This window comes from Carassius gibelio, chromosome A24 (genome assembly GCF_023724105.1).
Source record: "Carassius gibelio isolate Cgi1373 ecotype wild population from Czech Republic chromosome A24, carGib1.2-hapl.c, whole genome shotgun sequence".
NCBI classification, from domain to species: domain Eukaryota; kingdom Metazoa; phylum Chordata; class Actinopteri; order Cypriniformes; family Cyprinidae; genus Carassius; species Carassius gibelio.
The window spans coordinates 11,164,850-11,183,757 of record NC_068394.1 but is presented as its reverse complement, the minus strand read 5'-3'; the positions used below and the strand labels follow the sequence as shown (position 1 = coordinate 11,183,757).

General features: G+C 37.6%; 2 protein-coding genes and 1 non-coding gene across 4 annotated transcripts; 1 reads left to right on the top strand and 2 right to left on the bottom strand.

The window, feature by feature from the left end:
• The first annotated feature begins 36 nt into the window (after positions 1–36).
• On the top strand, positions 37–7,442 carry LOC127946453 (T-complex protein 1 subunit epsilon). The gene is made up of 11 exons (XM_052543045.1): positions 37–457; positions 866–926; positions 1,005–1,169; positions 3,876–4,074; positions 4,160–4,352; positions 4,437–4,586; positions 5,411–5,530; positions 5,765–5,950; positions 6,062–6,199; positions 6,304–6,484; positions 7,193–7,442. Exons 1-11 carry the CDS (start codon positions 353–355, stop codon positions 7,318–7,320), a joined length of 1,626 nt encoding a protein of 541 aa, XP_052399005.1. The 5' UTR covers positions 37–352; the 3' UTR covers positions 7,321–7,442.
• A 1,268-nt stretch (positions 7,443–8,710) lies between these two features.
• Positions 8,711–8,784, bottom strand: trnat-agu (transfer RNA threonine (anticodon AGU)). Its single transcript has one exon. It is a non-coding gene; the product is annotated as a tRNA-Thr (tRNA).
• Positions 8,785–10,692: 1,908 nt separating this feature from the next.
• LOC127946452 (kelch-like protein 15) lies at positions 10,693–18,421 on the bottom strand. Of its 2 annotated transcripts, XM_052543044.1 has the most exons (5): positions 18,146–18,212; positions 16,868–16,949; positions 16,451–16,547; positions 14,600–15,311; positions 10,693–12,493 (listed from the first exon to the last, which is right to left on the bottom strand). In XM_052543044.1, the coding sequence occupies exons 3-5, from the start codon at positions 16,468–16,470 to the stop codon at positions 11,384–11,386; spliced, it is 1,842 nt and encodes a 613-aa protein (XP_052399004.1). In that variant the 5' UTR covers positions 16,471–16,547; positions 16,868–16,949; positions 18,146–18,212; the 3' UTR covers positions 10,693–11,383. The 2 variants fall into 2 exon arrangements, with proteins under 2 accessions (XP_052399004.1, XP_052399003.1); XM_052543043.1 differs by lacking the exon at positions 16,451–16,547 and having other exon boundaries at positions 18,146–18,421.
• Between the last annotated feature and the right edge of the window lie 487 nt (positions 18,422–18,908).

The following is an 18,908-nucleotide window of genomic DNA, read 5'->3' as shown; positions in this document are numbered from 1 at the left end:
CAGTAAAAGGGGCTGTACTCGCGTTTGTGTTGGAGTTATCGCGAGAGTGGATTAAACCATTAAAATGTTTAGGTTTAAACGTTTGTTAGAAAGAGTTAAGTTTCTTAGTTTTTATTCCTAAATAAATTTCTGAAGTATTTAAAGCCATTCTTTAGTTTATCATTCGACGTGTATTTAATTTACCCGAAAATTAATTGGTGTTAAAACATACTCTACTTGGTTCGCTCCGCCCCGAGATTCTTCCAGAACTAGCCGGCAGATCCGCGCGGCGAGGTGCACAGCTAGAGGATTAAAATCTCGAGTATAAAATCATTTTACGTAGTTGTGCATTTCACTTGGGTGGAGATTAAAAATGTCTTCACTCGGGACTCTCGCCTTCGATGAATATGGAAGGCCTTTCATCATCATAAAAGACCAGGACAAGAAATCTCGCTTGACTGGCCTGGAAGCGTTGAAGGTACAAAAGCTAACGGGCTAATGCACTCTCTGAGCTTTTGACTGCGCATTAAATCATATTTGTAATCCAGAACAGCAGTTTGTTTCATGTTTTAAGTACGTATTTATTACAATATGCTCCTACAGTCTAATATAAAAAGAATGTCCTATTTTAATTGTCTAACGTGATCAATGATGCACTTTATGTCAAGCAGCGGATGGTCCATGTGCTTCCTCTAGCGCTGTTGAGTCATGATGCGCAGTCAGATACACACGAAATTTGTATTAATTTTTATTCATAAGAGAGCTGTCACTGTACCTTGACTTTATTTTTCCACTTATTAACGTCTGATAGTTTGTCAAGAATCCTGTCAAGAAGTTTTTTTTTTTTGTGATACGCATTTTTTAATGTTAAACCTGCACATTTCAGTCTCACATCATGGCAGCTAAAGCAGTTGCGAACACCCTGAGAACATCACTTGGGCCAAATGGTGAGTGCTCCGTTCTGCTTGCAGCCTTGTTAGTCCGTTCCTTGCTGTGTTCCTAAAGCAAATGATTGTTGTTTACAGGTCTTGACAAGATGATGGTGGATAAGGATGGTGAGGTGACTGTGACTAATGATGGTGCAACGATCCTCAGCATGATGGATGTGGACCATCAGATTGCCAGACTCATGGTAGAACTCTCCAAGTCTCAGGATGATGAAATTGGAGATGGAACGACTGGTGTTGTTGGTGAGTTCTCTCTCCTCTTCTTACTAAACATAATAACCCGCTGATTGCACATGGGATGCAGAGTTGCATTGAAAAAACTCTACATATTCCCCCTGTACATTTATTTATGACGTTTTCTGTTTGGTTTTATATTGCATTCAGATGTAAGTAATTTGTATCAGGGTCAAAATTAAGCAGGGTTTGGCTAAAATGACAAAAAATAAATAAAAAAAATATTACCTTAAGTAAAATGTCTCCATATATACTCCAGAAATTATTACATTTATTCAGTAAGGATGCATTAAATTGATAAAAGGTAGCATTAGAGATTTCTAATAAATTCTCATCTTTGAAGTTTTCTGTTAATCAAAGAGATCATTTTAAAAATCCACCAAAATATTAAGCAGCGTAGTGTTGTCAAAAGACCTGGTCAACCCAGTTCTTGACACCTACAGCGCTATGATTTCCATGAAGCAGAAAACGCAGACGGAATCTCAAAATCCAGTCATGAAAAAAATTAAACATATTTTTAATGAAACGTGCTCACAACAGATCCAGAAGAAAAGACTATGCTGAATAAAGTCCTAGTTTTTGCTATTTTTGGACAAAAATGGAGGGACTGAGAGCACTCGGACTAAATCAAAAATAACTTAAACTGTGTTCCAAAGATAAACGGAGGTCTCACGGTTTTGGAACGACATGAGGGTGAGTTATTAATGACGTAATTTCAATATTTGGGTTAGTGCTGGGCGGTTTGAACAAAAATTTATATCACAGTTTCTTTCTAAATTATGCCGGTTTCCCAGTTTATGATGTTTTTTTTTTCATGCATCAGGTGTATAATGCATTTTCTGCTGGTTGATTTTCCAAGACGTGCTTTTAGTCCGACAGCACTTGCATAAAATGGTTCCTCTTTTTGGCACAAGGTCTTCTGTGTCATGTTCTACTAGTTATGCAGCATCCATCTTCCCTGTAACGCTTGTTTCACACTTGGGGAAGCTGTGGCCTAGTGGTTAGAGAGTTTGACTCCTAACCCTAGGGTTGTGGGTTCGAATCTCAGGCCGAATCTGCAGTGCATATGCAGTCCGCAGCACAGACTCATTGTGCTTTCACACAGGATGTTTGCAGTCCGCTACTGATCCGCGGCTGTTTAGTCTACAAACACAACATTTGTTCATTGTTTTGATTTCATATAATGTAAAAAAAATACATATACATACATATATATATATATATATATATATATATATATATATATATAATGTATGTATATGTATTTTTTTTTTTTTTCAGCTTTGTGAGTCTTTTATCACAGAACAGTAACAATCTTTCATAGTTATAGACATTACTTTACACTCAATAAATATAAACAATGCAGCATTCATGCATTTTACTTCCAGGTTTGTATAATAAGCTGCTCAAAGTGCACTTTTTCTTGTTTTAAACCTAGTCAAAAACCCGTGAGTTGAGTAATTAAATACATTGGTATGGCGGTATATTAAAAATTAACATCCTAACTAAAATATACACCGGTTTTCGGTATGAACCGGTTTACCGCCCAGCACTAATTTGAAAAAACTAACCCTTTAATATGGACAGTCACGGAATTTGTCAGTTAGCATAAAGTAATCAAATCAAAGCTCCATATAGACCAGTATCTGTAAATGTTAAACGGCAAAAGTCATTTGTAATCTGAATCCTGCATGTTCTGCGCGTCTCTGTGTGAATGAATGAATGGCAGAGATGTGCGGTTTTGTTTAATACATAGACTGAAGCTCGTGACACGCAGTAACTTCAGCATCTGCCTTCTCAATGACGACATAAATACATAAACATCACCAGTCACTTCACAAGCATTTTACCGTTTCATTGGAGTAAAACCAGTGTCAATTTAAAGGGATTCACAGCAACCCATCAAAACAACCCTCTACATTGTGACTAAATCACTCGCATATGCTACTTAATTTTACTCTGGGCGACTAAATGATGTCTATTGTTAGCCATTGGCTAATAAATTCTTTACTCGCCAGTGTGTGTGTTCAAGGCTGTTATAAGATTAGCATGAGCTAAGATTAGACTGAGTGCTTTAGAGTTCTCTCTCCATCAAGTGATCTGTACTTTTCAATTCATCTCAATGGACACACAGTACACCTGTATTTGCCGAACTGTAAACTCTGTGTAAAGGCGCATGACTCGTCAAAATAGTTCATTTAGAATTATTCAACTTTTTCGAACAAGCAGAAGAAGATATATTTATAATTAATAAAACTTTATTTTTTAAAGAAATAAATCACACAATATTTCTTCCATGTTTTAATTTTAATAGTAAATCCCCTGTTTACATTTTATTAATTAAGACTAATTTGTGACAACACTAAAGCATATTTATAATAATATTCTAATAAAATGTATTGAGAAAAAATTCCACTTTAAAATATTATAATTGAAAATAGTTCTTTTAAATTGTAATGATGAGTTCTCAATGTTATTTTACTACTTTTTTATATATACTGTATTTTACATTAAATTCAGCCTTTGTGAGAATGAGACTTTCAAAAAAATCTGACTGACCCAAAACATTCGAAATGCAGTGTATTTTTCACTACATTTATTCCATGTTCACCTAGCTGTAAGCTACAGTACATTACATCTTTTAATTGCAATATATGCCTCATATGAGTGTTTTTTAAAAAGCTTTTTGTGGTCTGTGTCTGTTTGTCCCTGTAGTTTTGGCTGGAGCTCTTCTAGAGCAGGCCGAGCAGCTGTTAGACAGAGGCATTCACCCCATCAGGATCACCGATGGTTATGACCAGGCCGCAAAGATCGCCATTGAGCAACTCGACAAAATTGGTGATAGTTTCCCAGTGGATCCCAACAACACCGAGCCTCTTATTCAGACAGCCATGACCACGCTAGGATCCAAAGTGTGAGTGTCTGTCTTACCAGTCTTTTTAAATGAAGAGGTCATGAGAATATTATATGAAAAATCAATTATTATAATTGTTTTGTAGAATCAACCGCTGCCACAGACAGATGGCAGAGATCGCAGTCAATGCCATCCTGACCGTGGCCGACATGGAGAGGAAGGATGTCGACTTTGAGCTTATCAAAGTTGAAGGAAAAGTTGGTGGTAAACTAGAGGACACTCAGCTTATCAAAGGTGTGATTGTGGACAAAGAGTTCAGTCACCCTCAGATGCCCAAGGTACTGTTAATATTCATTCCTGGTTGCACATGCGTGGCATATTTGTCATATGAAAAGTCATTAATAAGCATGTTTTAAATGCAGGTACTGAAAGACACAAAAATCGCCATTCTCACCTGCCCATTTGAGCCCCCCAAGCCCAAAACCAAGCATAAGCTTGACGTGACCTCAGTTGAGGACTACAAAGCTCTGCAGAAGTATGAGAAGGAAAAGTTTGAGGAAATGATTCGGCAGGTTTGTATATTCTATGCTTCTGTTTGCACACTTTCCTAAGGTAATTGAGTCCCACCTCAAATGCATCGGCCAAACAGAAAAACTTATCGGCAGATGCTGATATTTGAAAAATATCGCCTTGCCAATATATCGTTCGACCACATTGTTTTAATGAATTCTTTTTGTTAATAATATGTATAAAGTCATTTAACTTTTGTATATTAATATGTAGTGTATGTATTTATGATTTTTATTTCCTAGTATTTTTGTAAAGCTGTAAAATAGTAGGGAATTATTCAGAAAAGCTATATAAAACTGGAAGCTTTTAATAGAAGATGGGTTTTAATTTACATTGGTATTTTAATGCTTTAAAGACATCTAATTAGTTTTGGTGTTCGTTTAAGATTTTTTTACATTTAGTACAACAATCCTTAAAAAAATGTGACCTTTATCACGGACCATGTACCGTATTTTTCGGACTATAAGTCGCACCTGAGTATAAGTCGCATCAGTCCAAAAATACGTCATGATGAGAAAAAAAAACATAAGTCGCACTGGACTATAAGTTGCATTTAATTAGACCCAAGAACCAAAAGAAAACATTACCATCTACAGCCGCAAGAGGGCGCTCTGTCTCTGTAGCAATGAGCAGCATAGAGCGCCCTCTCGCAGGTGTAGACGGTAATTTTTTCTCTTGGTTTATGTCAAATTAATTTTGATAAATAAGTCACACCTGACTATGTAGCAGGACCAGCCAAACTATGAAAAAAAGTGTGACTTATAGTCCGTAAAATACAGTAATTAAATGCATTTCATTTTTGTTTTGTTTTTAAACTTCCCTAAAGGTGAAGGAGAATGGGGCTAATCTTGCCATCTGCCAGTGGGGATTTGATGATGAAGCCAATCACTTACTTCTGCAGAATGAGCTTCCTGCAGTCCGCTGGGTCGGTGGACCTGAGATTGAGGTTTGTAAAAACCATATGGCCAAAAGTTTGGGGGCAAAATCAATTTTCAGTATCATTACTCCAGTTTTCAGAAATCATTGTAAAATGCTGCATTGGTGCTCAAGAAACATTTCTTATCATCATGGAAATAACTTTTGCTGCATTTTATAGAACCTGTGATAACTTTATTTTTTTTCTTTGTTGGGAAACTGAAAAAACTGGTATGCAAAGATTGAGATTAAATTTTTTTTCCAGCTCATAGCCATTGCTACTGGAGGACGTATCGTACCCCGATTCAGCGAGCTGACCCCAGAGAAGTTGGGCAGTGCTGGGCTGGTGAAGGAAATCTGCTTCGGGACCACTAAAGACAGAATGCTGGTTATTGAGGAATGCAAGAACTCCAGAGCTGTGACGATCTTCATCCGTGGCGGGAACAAAATGGTAAAGAGTTTTAAGTGCTAACACCCCCCACCCCCTCTAGATAATAAATCTGTTTTTGTATCACTGTTGCAATTTTGTCATCTCCTTTGCCTATTCATCTGAATCATTTAGATTATTGAAGAGGCTAAGAGAGCTCTCCATGACGCTGTGTGTGTCATCCGTAACCTCGTGAGGGATAACCGCATTGTGTATGGTGGCGGTGCCTCAGAGATCTCCTGCGCTCTTGCAGTCAACCAGGCAGCTGATAAGGTACACTACTTTTGGAGTCATATGCACTCTATACACTTTCAGTCCCTGAGGTGCATGATGTTTTTTGTTAAGCCTGTGTTTAAAACATTCTGCTTCTATTCCAGTGCCCCTCTCTGGAACAGTATGCCATGAGAGCGTTCGCTGATGCTCTGGAGGTCATTCCTATGGCACTGGCTGAGAACAGCGGTATGAACCCCATTCAAACAATGGCAGAGGTCAGAGCCCAACAAGTCAAGGAAAACAACCCTGCACTTGGGATTGACTGCCTACATTTATCAACAAATGGTATGAACTTCTTTATTATACATTATTGATATGAAATTATAAATAAAGATGAAAATACTTTTTATGAAATACAGCAAGTAAAGAATCATAATTTAAGTACTTGTGGAATGTGGGGAGATATATATATACACACACACACACACACACACACATACACGCACACACACACATATATATATATATATATATATATATATATATATATGCATGCATGCATACACACACTTGAGTTCAAAAGTTTGGAGTAAGATTTTTAAATGTTTTAAAAGTCTAATGCTCACCAAGGCTGCATTTATTTGTTCAAAAATATTGTGAAATATTATTACAAATTAAAATAACTGTTTTCTATTTGAATATATTTTCAAATGTAATTAAATCCTTTAATGGCAAACCTACATTTCCTGCATCATTACTCCAGTCTTCAGAATTCACTCTAATATTCTGGTTTGGTGTTCTTGGAACATTTGTTCTCATTATGATGTTTAAAACAATTGTGCCACTTAATATTTTTGTGGAAGCTATGATACATTTCCTTTCAATGATTTTTCATTGAAAAATGTTTTTTTTTTAAGTACCTATGTAAAATTCTTGACTGTTGATGAATTGAATCTGTCTTTGTTCCATTTTTTCATGTAATGGGTTCAGTCTTGACATATGACTCATAGAAAGGTATTTATTTGCCGTTAAATTTGACTTGAATCTTTGCAGACATGAAGCAACAGCATGTGATCGAGACCCTCATTGGAAAGAAACAGCAGATTTCTCTGGCCACTCAAGTAGTCAAGATGATTCTGAAGATCGATGACATCAGGGGCCCCGGCGAGCCTGAAGACTGAGCGTCGTGTAGCTGTGTTGAAAAGTGCAATGATCTCAAGAACTTCAAACCTTCGTACTGTTATTTATCATTTGATACAGGTCAATGTAGTACTGAAGTGATCATTAAAAAAAAAAATTCTGATTTGTTTCAGTTGTCATTTCCTGAAAGTTACATTTTCATGTTTGAATCTTGAGTAGAGTTCAAAAGTGCCATCTTTCAAAAATACACAGAACTACAAAAGTTTTCTAATTATTTGAAGTCAATGTCATCACATTGTTTGGTTTTTATCGTCAGACTTTGTCACTGGAGATCCTTCAACTATTTTAACCCATTGCAGTTTACATGTGCTTATTCAACCAGTGGATCAGATCTGTCCTGGCCTCCTCTATATTTGGTTTATCATCTGGATTAATGTCTTCTCTCTTGCAACGGATGAACCCATGTGTCTGATTTGGGAAGATCTACACTTGGAAGTCAGCACTGCACTTTTCCTTCAGTCTTGCCTCTAGTGTATTTTACTTGGTTTAAAGTAAGAGAACAATACACATTAAACTGTGAAGTGTATGACCCTGAATAGGAAATTCCTTTCTCATTATTTCTAACAGTCGTCAGATTCAACTGAACATGAGCAGTTCTGCAAAGAAGAGTGGGCAAATATTGAAAAGTCTATATGTGAAAAGATTGGTAGAGGCCAGTCCCAACAGACTTAACAAAAGCTGGAATTAAAGCAAAAGGTGATCCTTTTTATAAATCAATAGATTTTTTTTTTTCTGACCGGTTGGTAAATCTTTACTTGGAAATAAGATGCACTGAGTAAATACAGCTGGATAAAACCGAATCTGTCATCATCAGGCTGCAAAGCAACAAAATGTGATTATTGTGAAGTCTCTATTTATAGTTTGCCACTAGGGGGCGTGCCCACACCTCATTTTGATTTCAGAGAAAACTCTGGGTTCACTTCAAAACGAGGAAAACGGATAATGAGACATTTAATTTTCTGTCATACAAACTAAAATTGCTGTTGAGAGATACAAGTCAACACTACATTTTCAGAGTCAGCTATATAACAGGGGTAAACAATTTTATAATATTTTTATTATAATCTTATGTAATATATTTGTTAAACATTATTGCAATTTATATAGTAAAGTTATTAAAGATTCTGTTGCCCAAAACATTGGTAAAATATTTTTGTATGTTACCTTTCTTGCTGTTTAATCATTTTGCAGGTAAGCCATTAAACAGCGTATGGTACATTTAAAACTTTTTTGTAGCCATGGATGTGCTTTAACATAAGCTGGAATTAAAATGACAAAACCCGATAGATATTTTCTTGAATAAAAAGAATAATGAGTAATCATCATTACTAGTGCATTGTAAAAGTAAAGGTTTAATATAATGCAGTTAAAAGGCACCGCTGGGATTCGAACCCAGGATCTCCTGTTTACTAGACAGGCGCTTTAACCAACTAAGCCACGGCGCCACGTGCGCGTCACGCCTAAAACAGCCCTTTTTACTAAGCGGAAATTATAAACCGAACATCATGATTACAATATCTGTAATAGCCAGGGGAGTTGACACAACCTTTATCTTCGTGACATGCAATACTGTGACGTGATCAACGCAAACTGTGGCCTAGTGGTTAGAGAGTTTAACCCCTAACCCTAGGGTTCTGGGTTCGAATCTCGGGCCGGCAATACCACGAAATTCTCTCGAGCAAGGCTCGACTCCCGCAGCATAAATGGCTGCCCACTGCTATGTGTGGGTGTGTTAAATGCAGAGAACGAGCCACGAGAAAGTATGGGGTCACCATACTTGGCTGAATGTCACGTCACTTTCAATTAAAATGTTGAATGCATCATCATGGAAAAACAGAAATTTCAGAAAATCAATTCACTATCATCGCATTGAATACTTGATCAGAATGATCTGGGTTAATTAGTTCCCATTAACATGATTTGTATGGAAACTTGTTTCCACCTAAGCGCAATAATAATAATTGTACAATTACAACAAACTTCAGACATAAAGTCACAATTACAAGACATTAAGCTCCATTAGTGAGATATGAAATTACTTTGTGAAATTTAAAGTCAAATTTGGGAGAACAGGTTGATACATTTTATTACTCGAGGCAGATGTGGATTTCATATTGCAATGATAAATAGACAAAAACTCACAAGGACATTATAAAGGTATAAAACAGTCTTATTTACGATTAAATTTAGGTGTCAGCTTGTGTTTATTATTATTAAGATTTTTTTTTTTTTTTTATCTAATCTGCTCGCAAAATTCTGTGGTTATACTTCATTTCAAAATAGGACTTCAGATGCACCAAAAGACTCCATGACTCAAAATTTTACCACAAGGCATCTTTCCATACTTTTTTTTTTTACGCATTTGGCTGACAATTTTTACAAAACGACTTACATTGCATTGAATGTATACATTTGTTCCCCAATTCACATCCATGTGAATTTAATTTATGACCTTGGTATTGCTATCAGCATGCTTTTACTCTTTAAGCTACAGGAATGCATTTTTCTCAATATAGCACCATGTTCTTCTGTCAGACATGGCGACACACAACTTAACCGCCGTGAGCAGGCTTAGGTCACAGCGCCCATCCTGCTAGTGGATCCTCTTACAGGGATAAACCCACAGCATAAGTAGCTGATATATCGAGAAGACAGAGGCTCAAATACACGCTAAACCAAAATACAGCAGCACAGCAAGTACTTGTATTCAATTAGGAAACCCAAAGAGCTGGACAGTATGAATATTTATTTCTGGAAATGAATTACAAAGTCTTCAAATACCAGTGATCCACCAGATTCTAGTGAACAAGTTTGCAGTCTGATTATACTTCTCTCAAGAACAAGACACAGGGCTATGGATTATTATTATAGTAGTGGAATAAATGTCTGTTATTCTGCTAAAGGATAACAAGACGAGGTTAAAATCTATTGCTGTGTCTGATTATTACAACTTGACCTTTACAGACCAGTTTGGCATTTATATGTACATGAAATTAACATGTATTTTGGATGAGAAATGTCGAACAAACCAGAACTCTGAAAAACACATAGCATCACATGTGAAGTCCATAACAGGAAATGACATAGTGCCAAACACCTTCAAGATCTGGATTAAAGGGACAGTTTACCCGAAAATTCAGATTCAGACTCACCCTCATGTCATTCCATATGCTGAACACAAAAGATGATGTTTGTATGTTATCCATACACTGAAAGTCAATGGGGTCCAAAACTTTTGGTCCAAAACCCATTGACTGTCATTGTACAGACAAACAAACTTCATTAGACATTAAACATAAGATGCAAATGTCATTTAGCCCTTTGCTGGTGAAACAAAATGAGACACACACAGATCGGATCAAGATTGGCGAGGATTTGCCATTTTAATAAATAAGTTAAAAATAAGCATAAGCACAACTCATAAAGGATGGAGAAGCAGGAACTATGTGTCCCCTAATCTCTGGCGTCCCCTTTTCTCCCATTGCAGTCAGCAGCGGAGGACCGGTGTTATTGTAGAGCAGTAATATACGCCCTTTTTACGAGTGCAATGCTTGTCAACATCATCGTCAAGATTACAATCATTATCCACTACAACATCACTAGTATCAGCACAAATGCATTCTTAAATTAGTATGTGTGAATGAAAAAAAAAGGGACAGGGGCGTTTTTAACTTTTTTCATGAGTTCCTCTATTTCATTTAGTCTCCTTTTCGTGGAAACACGCACGCATAAAACATGACTTCCTGTGAAGAGAATGAAGGGATATAGAAGAATGTCACAGAGAGGACAATGTGGCGAAACATGAAGAGTATTATGTGCTCTACAGGATGATTACAGTGCAATGAGTCAGATGTATGAGCAAAAAGGTTGTCTGTATTCGTTTTTATGCCAATGTTCAGACCAAATAACAAACTTTCATTCTACAATTTAAACCTAAAAAGGAGTTTTCTTCTTCAAGAAGCACATTTAAAAGCTTCAACAGTATTAGTATTACTTGCCACACCTGTAAACGTGTCTCCTAAACTGTAAAGAAGTTATAAATACTCAGCTGCAGCGTCTCACGTGTTCCAGAACGTATTCTGGGAAGTGCAAACTACACACTTGCAGTCCGTCCAGTTTGCAAGGCATCCTGGGATACTCGTCCTCTTTCCATTTGTTCTCCTCAGGGTCAAATGTGAGGATAGAGTCGCTGTAATGACCGTTGTAGCAAAGTCCTCCAAGCACCATGATCTGTTTGTCCAACACTGCCACTCCATGTCCACTGCGTCCTATGGGCATAGAGGCCAAAATAGTCCACTCGTCGGTCTCTGGGTCGTACACTTCCGTCGAAGGGCAGCCCTGGGACTCGAAAGAGGCACGCAATATCACACACACTCCACCGAACACGTACAGCTTCCCATTGTGGGAGATCATCTTATGGAAGCAACGAGCGTAGTTCATTTTTGACTTGTTTTCCCAGCAGTTAGTGAGGATAGGCGTGCGCCGTATACGGTGTTCGGACGTTCCCTCGCGTCCTGGGTCAAAAACGCATACTTGTTTTGAGGTGGAAGAGGAGGTGATGCCGCCAGTGATATACAACTTCCCGTTGAGCACGGTTCCTTCGTGACCGTACTTGTTGACAGGATACGGGTCTACAAACTCCCACTTGTCCTCGACAATGTCATAACGCTCTGTAGAATAGAACGTCTCATCGCGAGTTCGGCCTGCGACGGCATAAATATACTTCCCGATGACGCCGACAGCAAACTCCGATCTGGGAACGGACATGTCGGCCATGCGTAGCCAGGAGTTCTGTCTGGGATCGTAGCGGTAGACCTTCGAAGAAGCATGGAATTCTCCATCCGGGCCTAGTTCTTCACCACCCAACAGGAAAGCAAAGTTGTTGACGATGGCCAGGCAATCGGGGCGAAGCGGCACCTGTGGCCCTTCTAACTCCCACCACACTTTGGGCCGGTGCAGGAGGAGGATCTTGCTATTGACCATGCTGTGGCCAATCATTCCACGGAATACAGCAGTCTGGGGTCTCACAGATCTGATGCGGTTGGACTTGGTTTCCGCCAGCGGTTGTTCATTCACTAGATGGAAGTAGCTGAGCGCCTGGTCTACTTCTAGTCTCAGTTGGCGGGAATAACGGTAGAACTCTGATGTCTTCACCTGTGCAAGGAGGAAGAAACAGACAAAGGTCACTTTATAAATACATCACTGTTCAAATGTTTGGGGTTAGAAAGAAGTTTTTTGAAAGAAGTAACTTATGCTCACAAAAGTTGGATTTGATTGATCAAAAATGCAGTAAGAACAGTAATATTGTAACATTATTACATCTTAAAATTAGAGCTGGATATGGAGTTTGATACTGTTTAAGCACCGATCAAATTGCCTCGATAGCGAGTGTTGAAAAATGTCTTGATTTTTGGTAACAAATTTTGATACCTAAGTGGTTAAGGCCCATTCACACCAAGAATGAAAACTATAAAGATAGCAATATTAGCATCCACACCAGTGAAAGATATCATCTGTTTATTCTGGAGCACGCTCGTCTACCGCTTTAAATTCTCCAGCTCATTAAAGCAGGATGGATACTGATTGGCTATCAATATTTTTATCGTTCATCAGCTGGAAAAAATCATACAGAAAGTTATTCCAACGATATCGTTTCTCTGTGCCTTTATCATTATAGTTGTGTGGACCCTGCTATTCTTTAATACTGAGAACGATTTTTAGAAATATATCTTTGTCGTTATCTTTATAGTTATTGTACTTGGTGTGAACGGGCCTTTAATCTCAATAGAGTCAGTGAGCCAATAAGCATGCAGCATGCTTTATCTGCCTAGTCTCAGCCTATGGGACACAAAAGTGGAAACATTTCAGGAGTGTCGAAGTCGTCGTCGGATTGGTTGAATTCTACAGGATTTCCGTGAGACGTTTGTGTTGCGTTCTTTAACGTTCCGCCTGGAAACAAAGATGACGTGCCGCCAAACCCCCTCAAGAAAAAAGAAAACCATCTTGTTTACAACTGTGACACGAGCGCTTATCAGGATCAATTTAACGCTGGATTTTCAAAAGTATGCAAAATAGTTCATGGCATATAATCTTTAAAATATGTTACTGTGAGTTTAACTCACTGGTCTGTTATTGTGGCGACAATTTCACATCTCGAAACCTGACTATGAACAAAAACTGTGATTGGTTGTTTGACATGTCAGTCAAACGGCCTCAATGGGGGGGGGGGGGTACTGGCCAGTGAAAGGTGCCATGAATTCCAGACCTTCAGCCGTAAATCTGAATGTCTGAATACGCGAGACTATTATCTGCCTAAATCAGTGATTGGCTCTGGTGAGGCACCAAGAAAATGCATCTGTGATCATTCATGCACACTGTAGCATCATGCTACAAAAGACAATTTATACAACTTATACTATGATTTAACTCACTTTAAACCACCAGAGTGTTTGTAATAACTTCTGATTGCGATCTAATGAGGGTTTTATCAAATGAGAAGTCAAATAATGTTGCAAAAAAAATGTTATTTGTAACTTTTTAAAAAATAAAATAATCGCTACATCTGCTTAGCATTTCTCATGTAAACGCAGTGTATTGTTAGAAAAATAAGCAGAATCTCATTAAAAATCACGTACAAATCATAATCGCATGTTTATTAGCTTCATGTTTCATCCCTGTAAATGTTTTTCTGGAAGTGTAATGCACGTTCGCCATCAGAAGAGACAGGGCGGGTTATGAACACCTAATATGGTTGAAATATGAACAGCAAATAAGTTTTAGCGATCATGAAAGAGAAAACGCTAGAAGCAGTTAAAGCTCTGCTATAATGCTTTGCACTGATTTATTGTGTTGGTTACATTTTGTCCCTTTGTGCAGTGGCTCAGGAGATGAGTTTTTGAGCCTGTAGAAACCTAAACAAAATGAAAAAAATATATATTTTATGAGGTTATGTGTAATGTAATCTTGTTAAAATGGATTTCCTAAAATTTATATCGAAAAATGTATTGTTCAGGAACCGGTATCAAAGTCAAGGTATCAGTATGGAAAAATTTCTTAAAATAACTTTTTTCTATGCAAATCTTTGAGAACAAATGGAGGAAATGGTTAATAACATATTTTGTGGTTTAGATAATTGCATTTGTAAGTGTATATAATTGTTTACTGACATTATGTACTGGTTTTATGTGTAATATATGCCAATCTTCGTAATTCCTAGGTATAACCTTTTATTGATATCTCAAAACAAGGAAGCACTTTTACCTTCTCAAAGATATTGGCAGGAGTCATGAGGCCAAAGCGCAGGTTCTGCACGACCGCATCCGTATGTCTCCAGCGCCGCCGGTCATGTCTCAGCCAGCCCTGCACTGCCTCGTACAGCTCAATTTCCGGAAATCGACTTAATTGGTCACTATCCAAATATGCCATCAACTTCTCCAAACTCAGATAAGACAGGAAGTCTGGTCGCCCCATCAAGGGCACAAAGTTCTCCAGCAGAAACGCATCAAGCTGCTCCTGCACGCCTTCCACGCCGACACTAAAGTCCTCCAGCAAGCGCATGACCTCAGCACAGTTCTCCAAGCAGATCTTGGCCAGCAGGAACGAGCAGCAGAACTCTACAGCCTCGGTGAGCTGCACGTACATGGCGGCCTGCAGGATCTCTTGTACCGTGATCATGCTCAACTCTAAAGAACCGTAGTACATGAAGCGAAGGATGTGACCGAACCCAGCTGCCGTCAGCCCCTTCATGTGAATCTTATCCTGGTCACGTTCCCGCATATCGGCCGTGAACATGACCCGGAAATAATCGCTTTGCGTTGCTAACAGAGCCTTGTGTGCTTGGAAGTGGTGCTCCTCGATGAGCAGAGTGACATCGAGCAGCAGTCGCTCCTCATACAAGGCTCTGAAGCCTGACGACACGCTGCCGTCATGCACTTGGGAAAGGTACACCTCCACATCCCCTGCCATTAGGCACCTGCAGAGACACAGAAGCTCAAATAAATGACTTGTCGAGAAGAGTCGATACATCCCATTCAGCTGGTCAGCTCTGCAAGGCTGAGAAGACCATAACTGTGATGGAGAGACAGATGTTTTACTGCTTTTTTTCCTTAAGTATTTGATAGAAATAAGACTGATTTGTCTCATCTCTGAGTTCAATATCAATCAACAGGATGGGAATAGCTTCTTAAAGGGACAGTTCACCCAAAAATATGTCGAAACAATTCTCAGCGTTTTTTGACCATAAAATTAAATTTAGTGGGGTCCACTGTTGTTTTGGACAACATTAACAGTATTTGATAGACAAAAACATTAAGAAGCAAGTCATAAATGTTTGGAATGACTTGGAAATAAGTAGTCAGATAAAGACACGCCAAGACAAGAAATTTGTTTTATTCTGCATAAATACATTAAATTGATCAAAAGCGACATTTATACATATGACAATATATCTCTATTTCAAATAAATTATGTTCTTTTTTTAACTTTCTGTCTATCACAGAAGCCTGAGAAAAATGGATCTCTATAAAGCAGCACAACTCTTTTAAACATGAATTTAAAAAAAGTTTAAAAAATCATGTGAGACTGAAGACTACAGTAATGGCTACTAAAATTTCAGCTTTGCCATCAGAAGAATAAATTACATTTTAAAATATTTACAAAACAATTCAATTTGAATATTTCACAATATTACAGTTTTTATTGTAATTTTGATCACATAAGCTTTGGTGAGCATTACAGATTTCTTAAAAATAAAAATAAAATAATAACGCATTTTTTGAATGTAGCATAAACAATGAGAAGATTTTCTATTTTTGGGTAAACGATCCCTTTAAAACAAGATAAAATTATGCATATCTTTAATTACATGCTCATTGAACTAAACAGCATCTCCTCAAGCTCTTTATCAACCAAATCGTCTGAGCCATTTGTATTTGAGTGAATAACAGATGGGGAAAGAAACATGCCAGACTTTAATAAAGCCTCAGGAAGGAGTTCAAGAACTTCCACACCTCAGCACTTCAGTTTCTGCTGCTGAAAGCCAAACTCTATCTCTAAGCTCCCCCACACACACTCCCCTTCTACTGCACACAGATACACACACAGCACACTCACCTCTGATTGGCCACGGGCATGTCACGGGGGGTGTCCGAGCCAATCAGAGGACAGTACCTCTTGTGTCCGAAGGAAATTTAATTCTGAAGATATTCACCTAAATGACAGATTGAACAAGCCCCAATCATTAAAATAACGTGAGAATTACCAACAGACTAAAATCCTTAAAAATGCACCAACAACTCAATTTCCCACAGTGTGCAACAATTAAATGGTGGTCAAATTTGACAGAATACTTTGACAACATATATCCCCCCTTGCACATTAAAACTACACCATATTTGTGCGGAACAACAGCCTCTTATTGTTCAATCATTTCTAATATAATAAAGAGATGAAATACATTCAAAGACACTGTATCCTCAGCAGGATATGTGGCTTGCAGAAAAGCAGAGGGTGAAGATTTTGTGAGATTACCTTTTCGAGGCCTCCTGGCCAACTGTCGGCTTCACTGCGCTGAAGGGACGCTCACATTTCCTCTGCTTGTACTTGCCCTGCTCTAAAATGAGATGAAATCCACATGCTGGTAAATAGACAGATATTCTTTCATTTCGGCATTGTTATTATTATTTCATTCACCTGTTTTAACACACATTTGAAAATGTTCTGCTAAAGAGTTAAAAGGGACATATCAAATGTTACTCATTCAGAAAACATAAAGCAACATCTGATATAGTATATAAAAATTTAAAAAATATATATATATTTATTGTGAGGCTGAGCAAATGCATATATGTGAGGGATTCTTCGATGTACACTAAACAGTATAAGAGCTACAATCACAAAACAGACAGGTCAGATAACTTTTTATTCATTATAGAATCCTGAAAATAATGTATCATGGTTTCTTCCTCAAATATATATTAGGCAGGACAACGTTTTCAGTATTGATTGATTGATTGATCAGGATATTAGAATGATTTCTGAAGGATCATGTGACCCTGAAGACTTCAAGACTTCAAGAATTCAGCTTTGCATCACAGGAATAAATTCAGTTTTAAATGATATAAACAGAAAACTGATATTTAATGTTATAGGTTTTACTGTATTTCTAATTAAATAAACAATGTTTTTTGACTGACACTGTGGTAAACTTCTCTGTGATGACTAGTAACGTTAAGTTTGTTCTCCTAGTAAATAATGAACATTTAACTGTCACAGTAACTTAATGACAAATGGATCTGTTTTAGCAGTGTTCAACCTTACATTAGACTCTAGCCTGGTTTTAAATCCTCTAAACTTCACAGACCCTCACTGAACCAGACACAAAAACAACACTTGACTGATTCCAAGAAAATCAGCCCTGTGTTATGGGCTTCTTAATGACATGTTTTGATTTTGCAGTTAGTTGTTGCTAGTGTTTTGTTACTTAAATCTTTAATAACTATCTACAAGCACTGGACATAAAAACTGACTGGCGGGGAAATCTTGAAATATAGTGAGCTCAGCTGTCTATATAGACAGCATTTACAGTCACTGAACCCTAACGCGAATATGATGCCTAAACATGCTGTCTTCCTAGGGAGCTCACTAGGTCAATATGATAAGACACAGACAGAAATGATAACCGCTGACACGTCCCAACGAATGTCAACCCATTATTCTGATGTTTTCGGCTACGGTAAGTTAAAATGACTCCGCTATTAAGCAAGACAAGGTTGAGTGGGAAATGAAACGAGTCCAGTGGTGTTTTACCTCTGCGATGCGCCTCCACACAGCCCCGCTTCGACCAGGGAGCCCGAGGTCCTTCAGACATGGAGCGCTGCTGTCAGACAAACTCCAGAGAAATTATATATGATATCTCATTATCGACGGAGATACGCTGCCCACTGACGTCTTAAGGTGACAATAAACTTGTGTTATTTAGAGTGAATCCCTAAATGTTGTTTGTCTATAGCCTCCACGGCGATCGTAGACGCCATGTTATTGTCTGCACTGACGTCATTTCCTGAACATTTGTCGTTCGGACGGAAACGTTGAGTTTGTGTGTCAATATTCTCTGCCTACACGTTACAAAATGTTTTAGTTCACTGTCACAAATGTGAAAACTGCTTCGAGCACATAAATCATGACATATATTATGATTTAACTTTTACTTTCCTTATGAATCCTTATAAACGTGGGAACCTCCTATTTTATTATATTATATTATATTATATTATATTATATTATATTATATTATATTATATTATATTATATTATATTATATTATAGTATTATGTTATATTATATTATATTATATTATATTATATTATATTTTTTATTGATCCCTCAAGGTCAATTATTTTGCAAAAACAGGTCAACACTGTATGATGCACACTCACAGTACAGTTTTATACATATTACAATAACTGCAGAGAGGAAAACAAAGGCAAAACACTATACACAAGAGGTATGTTTGCACTGTCCACATTAAAGTTTCTAAATAATGTTTTAGTATGTGTAGTTGACTTTAATA

Excerpts from the sequence above, each read along its gene's own strand:
- LOC127946453 (XM_052543045.1), top strand. The coding sequence starts at position 353 with ATGTCTTCACTCGGGACTCTCGCCTTCGATGAATATGGAAGGCCTTTC. Across the intron at positions 1,170-3,875 it reads TGGAACGACTGGTGTTGTTG|TTTTGGCTGGAGCTCTTCTA; the intron begins GTGAGTTCTCTC and ends TTGTCCCTGTAG. Across the intron at positions 5,951-6,061 it reads TCCGTGGCGGGAACAAAATG|ATTATTGAAGAGGCTAAGAG; the intron begins GTAAAGAGTTTT and ends TGAATCATTTAG.
- LOC127946452 (XM_052543043.1), bottom strand. The coding sequence starts at position 18,206 with ATGTCTGAAGGACCTCGGGCTCCCTGGTCGAAGCGGGGCTGTGTGGAG. Across the intron at positions 16,950-18,145 it reads TGTGGAGGCGCATCGCAGAG|AGCAGGGCAAGTACAAGCAG; the intron begins GTAAAACACCAC and ends ATCTCATTTTAG. Across the intron at positions 15,312-16,867 it reads GGCCAGGAGGCCTCGAAAAG|GTGCCTAATGGCAGGGGATG; the intron begins GTAATCTCACAA and ends GTGTCTCTGCAG.